The following is a 6,077-nucleotide window of genomic DNA, read 5'->3' as shown; positions in this document are numbered from 1 at the left end:
TCGTTACGATCAAATTTATACCTCCTCGAAAATATACAGCATGTTAGCCTGGTACCAGCGTAGCTGAAAGGCAGCAACATGCTCTGTTCTGAGCGAGCAACGCGATTGGTCCAATAGATCATTGCTGCACTATGAGACAATGCGTGCCGAGTCGAAACCGTTGGTATACATCGCTTTTATTTCCGACAGTTTCATCAAATAAACATACTCATTGCAATGGGAAACATTGAGTTACAGCTCAAACATATATGTTTTTGTTCGAAATGTATTATCATTGCGTATAAACAACATACGTCTGATTATTATCACACTACTTTTGGCCATGTACATCGATGTCGCCACTACATAGTCCGTGCAATATAAAGGGAACAGTTGCAAAAGAGATAAAATGCGGATTATCACTTGCGGGAGCGATCGACAATATGGACAAATAACGCCAAAGGGAGCTAACAATAAAGGCATGGCAGAAGCGTGAAAGCGAGAAGGAACATTATTCGAGATATTCCTTGAGTGACAAACGAGATCACTCGCGAGCTGGTACCAACTGTAGCAGCCACCTTGACTCCTGTTCTCCAGTTATCGCTTGTCTTTTTTGGTAATTAAATTTGACGTCGAAAAGCTCCCGCTTAGCAGCAGTGTGCGTGATTGACTAAGGGAGGAAAGGAAAGGAATTAACATTTCACGGAGGACGTATTGGTTCGAAGTTATACTAAAAAAAGGGGATTGATTTTTTAGATTTGCTCAGCAGCTTTTATCTCCTACAGAGCCTGTCACAAATGGTCGTGACGCAGCCACTGCTAAAGAGCTTCCACTGCAAGACGGGTGGTGAAGAAGGCGCCTGGCGAAGAGCTAGCGAGGGTCAACCTGAGGGTGCCGCACCGCGCAGGTATAATAAGAACCTGGTGCGACAACAGTCTAGTTCCGGCAGTAACCAGGGACGGTTTACGACGTCGGCGGATCCTAGCACTCCGAACCGGTTGGCCACCCGGCAGACGAACCCAGACGAAACTAAGTAGACGTGTGTGTAATTAATGCCAAAATGCTTACTAGGCAAATGGTTGAATTGTCTTTACGGCTCCTTGAAAGAGTAGAACGTATAGATTGAGAAGACTGTTGTAATTGCGTTGATTTAGGGAGCGTATTTAGGGTAATTGCGTTTATTAGGGATGAGTTGAGCGTAAAAGTGCATTAGATGTAGCATGTATTACCTGTTTTGCATGGATTATTTCGTGAAGGCATGCGATGGAAACGTATATACGAGTCATTCTCTCCGTGTGACAAATAGACACAAATTGTTCTGCTACGAAGTGCTAATTTAGTGGATGTAATCGAGCGACTTAACGCTTCGTGCAACATTCATCGCGTACGTTACAACCTCTCTCATCGTTATTCTATTATTTCATCATCGTTTCTTATCGAGCAATTTCTCCCATTGAAAGGACCATTACCTTGGTATGTTTCATTTTCCACAAGAGAGCAGAAATCGAGGCCTTGGTATGCATTTTTCCACAACACAACGCACAGTTAAATGATTCCACGTTGGAAATGCGAATAGCGAACGAATTGTATCACATTCTTAGAGAGACTTAACAGAATCAATTTATTGTACATCCAACCGATGTAATACTAAACATAATAAAACTAGAAAGTTTCTTCTTCGCCATTTATTTTACCGTAAATGGGAGGTAAACCAAACAAACGTCTCTAATTATTGCTCACCGAATCGGACCGAACGCTACATCTGGGCCGTGCCTCTAACGTGCGTTTACGTTCTATTATATGCTCTTTATTTATTTCCTGCTGCATCTCTCTAACACCTGCTCCATCCTGCGGCGAGTTGTCTATAAATTAACTGCTAAATGGCTCTAAGGGACTTCGCCAGTGTCCTACTTCCTCCATGCAGTCGCGCGTGTATGATAAATCGATGGTAATTACTAAGAGACCATAATCTCTATGTTGCATCTGTTCTCTGTCCTACTCGCGGTTTTTGCTTCGCTTCCTTAGCACTTGCTTCAATTAAAGGAAAGAATTTCCTTAAAGTAAATCTAAGGAAATACTTCAGACGTGGGAACAGTTGATCATTAGTCACAGTGGATAAAACAACACCTACTGTACGCGAAGTGCATTAACTGCATTAATTGAGATGTGCCAGCGCTTACTGCAGCTCGAAGGCTTAAGTACGTTCTATTCAGGCTCTTGCGAATGCTGACTGGTGCGACATGATGTTTGGTGCGACAAATTAAAACTAGAGTATGATTGTATTATGAAGTCCATGAGAAAAATTAATTCAAAATGTCACGAAACAGTTTACTGGCCATACTTCATGGCGGGAGCTGTCGGTTTGTTAGAGGCTCGCGGATTAACAAGCAGACAGTTCATTGGTTGGCCATCTAGCTGACGGTTGTGGTAGGCATCGACTGCCTTCTCGGCGTCTCGTAGTGTCCGGTAGATGACTTCGGCCACACCTGGACGTACTAATCGCGACTCTAATAAATCCCCAATGTCCTCGAACAGCTCCTGCGGAAGAGAACGAATGGTTAGCGGTATGCGAAAAATGTGCCACGTGCATCGCGTGACGTCTTACCTTGATGTCGAGCTGGGTAACACTGCTGTGTAGGTTGCTGACCACAATCCGATACCCCACGATGGGCGGCGACGCCGGATTAGGTGCAGGACCTGGCGAGCTGATTTTACCTGGAATATAGTGATAGTCATCCGGGGGCAATTTCGCGAAGATGCCCATCGATTCCTTCGGGTTCGGTGGCCGCTCTAGCCGAGCGCGCATGCTCGGAGACAGATGGGGCATCATATTCGAAATCCGGCCCGTTGCCGTGCTAGAAATAGATGATGGCGAACCGGAACGCGTCCGCAGGATGCTGCGCAACGGACGCGTGCCAGATCCGAACGGTTCGTACGGTTGCATGCTCGACGAGGACGCTGCGGTCAGTCCGGCAGGTCTGCGTGGCATCTCGTAGTGGCCGAATGGATCGTTCGAGGTCGATTGTGCGGTGAAGCTCATCATGCGCGGATTAGGCGTCGGGATGGTTCCGACGGAACGCACTGTGCGGAACTGCGGCAACGGTGGCATAGTGCTGGGGAGAGTGAACACGTCATTGTGCACAGTGCGCACGGAGCTGAGCATCGAAACCGGCGACCGTTTAGAGCGGTGTGGCCGCTTTCGATCATCCTGCTCAACGGACATCACAGGATCGTCGTCGTCCACCTCCATAAGGTCGCGCCGGGACATGGACGAGCCGCTGATGTACGGAAAATGTTTCATGAGTACTGTTGCGGCATCCTGTACGGGGCCTTTGTGATCCGATAGCAGCGTACTCTTTGTGATGTAACCGTCGCCTTTGTTGTTAGGCAGTACGGACAGTACGCGCGTTAGCCGTCTCGGACCAGAATCTTTGATCCGCCGTTGTAGACGCAAACGAGCGTCGCCGCTGGTGCGTGTGATCTGCACTAGCTTATCGCGCGCGTCGCGTATTTTAGCACGCTGCTTCTGAATGATCTTTAGGCGTGCATCGACGACGGGTTTCGGTTTGCGGTTAAAGCCCGCATTCGCAGTGTTTTCGCGGGCATTAGGTGGCCATCTTTTGGGTGTCGTCTTTGCGGGTTGTGCGTGAGCGCGACCATACTGTTTACCGCCTTTGGCCGCTGGTGCTGAACCGTTAGCGGGTGTATATGTACGATTCTTTTTCTTCTTCTCAATGATCTCATCTAAGCTTAAATTGATGTCTTCCATGCTGTAGGCTGAATTCCTGACGGGTGAATGATCTTTCAATTGACCGCTTCGACGAGTTGACACGCCGAGTAAAGGTTGATTGAGATTGAGGTTTTGAGTTGCAGTTGTTGCCTATTGCAAGATGCTGGTGTCTTCTACTGCGATGTGAATTATCGAGATTTAATTTATTAGAAGGTTAACTTTTTTTTGTAGGCTATCAACTATCTAGATCCATATGTCGTACCTTCCTTTTCTTCTTTTCTTCAAAATAGAATATGGGCTTCTATGTTAAAATACCCCTAAGGGCCACTGTTATCATATTCAAAGGTTAACTATTTCTTTGTAAACTCGACTATCTAGAGTCATATGCCGCATCTGACAGATGACGCTGAAAAGTAGCTGACGCTAAGCAGGATTTATTTTGACAATTGTGTGGATGAATCACACGCACCCAAGCACACCTTGAAAGCTTGCCAAACCGAACAATCGTTTTTACAATTTTGAGGTAAAAAACAACAATCGGCAAAATATTTCCATCTAAAAGTCAAATAACGCAACCTAATATCTATCAATTGTACAAACTATTCTTGCTACGACCAAATTGAATCAATAATATCGCTGTATGTAGCGACTGTTTTGCGACAGTATGGCGACATACAAGAACGCTTTTCTACGCGCTTTTTAATCACTTCCTGGAACGTGTTCTAACTCGTTCACACAACGAACAACTATGTGAAAATGGCGTTTTGAACGAAATATCTAATTCAATGAAAAGTTTTTGTAGATTGGCAACGGTTTTTGAACTTACAATAGCTGCGGCAAGAATGCTTGCTTTGATCACGTATAATTTTTGACAAGAGCTTCGTTCGATCACTCATGCACTGGTAGCTAGGATACAAAACGGTGGGCTGAATTCAAGCACCGCCGAGACCGGTTGAACCGGTTTTCGATATTATTGAATCGGTTCTGAAATTACAAATGATGCCCATAAAAAATCTTAGAAAATTGTCAAAAATAGAAATATATCAAGTATAATTACTGTTTGAATTTTGTCCAAGTTACATTTTTCTCTCTGATTTTGAAATTTTTGACGATCATGGTTATTCATTTTACAATGTGTGGTTAATACCTATCCAGCAGTTGCAGTTATATGTAGAGCTTAAATCTTCAAAATATTAAATGACTCTAAAATAACTTCTTCTTCTTCTCAATTGGCTCGACAACCAGTGTACGGTCATGGCCTGCCTTGTTAAACTTAGCTAAGGCTTTCAATGACTAAGAATTTTCACATAGCAGCATAGTCAGTCGTGCACACGGTGGCAGAGGAGGGAAGGGGGGTGTTGAGGGGCTCTGATAAGATTCTAATCCGAAACTATCGTGCGTTAACACCTTCCGTGCCATGTCAGTCAAAAAGTGACTGACGGAAAATATGCTAGAATACCATGTTACCCATTTTTGGGATACGGCAAAAACGCTTCATTTTAAAATGTAATTGTTGAATATTTAGAACAGCTATTATTCCAACCTATCACATTTATGACCAAACAGAAATACGATTGAACGCAAAGAAAGCCAAAAATTCATCACAAACGTAGAACGTTAAGAATTAGAGCCAGTGCAACCGTGGCTCTGACGTATGCGCAAGAATCGCTTGAATCGTGGCATTTTGTGCGCTTTCCGTAAAAAACGCTTGGCACGCAAGGTGTTAATGCTTCGGTCTCAGTTTGGGATTTGCTTGGGAAATATCTTAATTTAGTTTAAGATATTTTCTAAACATACGGTTTTAAAAGTGTATCGATTTGTAAGTTCATCAAAAACATCAAATACAATTCTTATTTATATATCTTCATATCCTTGTTTATCTTCCGGTGTTTGCCATTTTTTTAAAAAGAATTTCGGTTATTCTTTTAATAATGCGCATTAAACATTTATACTCCGGTTGATGCTTTATGTGAAATAAAAAAGTTAGAAATATTAAATAATAACAAAATTATTTAATTTAATGTACCATAAGCATATAATATTGGAAAATAAACCGATTTGTTTCCACGGGTGCGTGAAAAAAGCTCTCTAGTCAAAATCAGTTAGTCCGTCAGAACCGCCAGCTATGTTAGTGTGGGTGGGTGCTGTGTAAAATCTGTTGTTTTCTTACGTGTGAGTACTCCATTTTATTGTCACCGATGCGATATGGCAGATTTGTGCAGCCAAAGAAACATTTGCAGCTGAACATCTACGCCGCGTTGTGAATCTCCGTGTGCAACTCAATCAACAGCACAATCAACCGCTTGCCACGTTCCGTTCCCTTTGTTCGGACAGCTCCGGCTGTTCAGCATCGCGCCCACCCAAGACG

The 6,077-nt window shown here is 43.7% G+C and overlaps 1 protein-coding gene across 1 annotated transcript; it reads right to left on the bottom strand.

The window, feature by feature from the left end:
- Positions 1–1,655: 1,655 nt before the first annotated feature.
- LOC128728970 (uncharacterized) lies at positions 1,656–3,748 on the bottom strand. The gene is made up of 2 exons (XM_053822621.1): positions 2,585–3,748; positions 1,656–2,517 (listed from the first exon to the last, which is right to left on the bottom strand). Exons 1-2 carry the CDS (start codon positions 3,746–3,748, stop codon positions 2,308–2,310), a joined length of 1,374 nt encoding a protein of 457 aa, XP_053678596.1. The 3' UTR covers positions 1,656–2,307.
- Positions 3,749–6,077: the final 2,329 nt, after the last annotated feature.

The sequence above is a fragment of the Anopheles nili genome, chromosome X (assembly GCF_943737925.1).
Source record: "Anopheles nili chromosome X, idAnoNiliSN_F5_01, whole genome shotgun sequence".
Lineage (NCBI taxonomy): Eukaryota > Metazoa > Arthropoda > Insecta > Diptera > Culicidae > Anopheles > Anopheles nili.
This window is presented reverse-complemented; position numbering and strand designations above follow the sequence as displayed.

Coding starts and splice junctions, on each gene's coding strand:
- LOC128728970 (XM_053822621.1), bottom strand. CDS start 3,748: ATGGAAGACATCAATTTAAGCTTAGATGAGATCATTGAGAAGAAGAAA. Junction 2,518..2,584: donor TTACCCAGCTCGACATCAAG/GTAAGACGTCAC, acceptor TCTCTTCCGCAG/GAGCTGTTCGAGGACATTGG.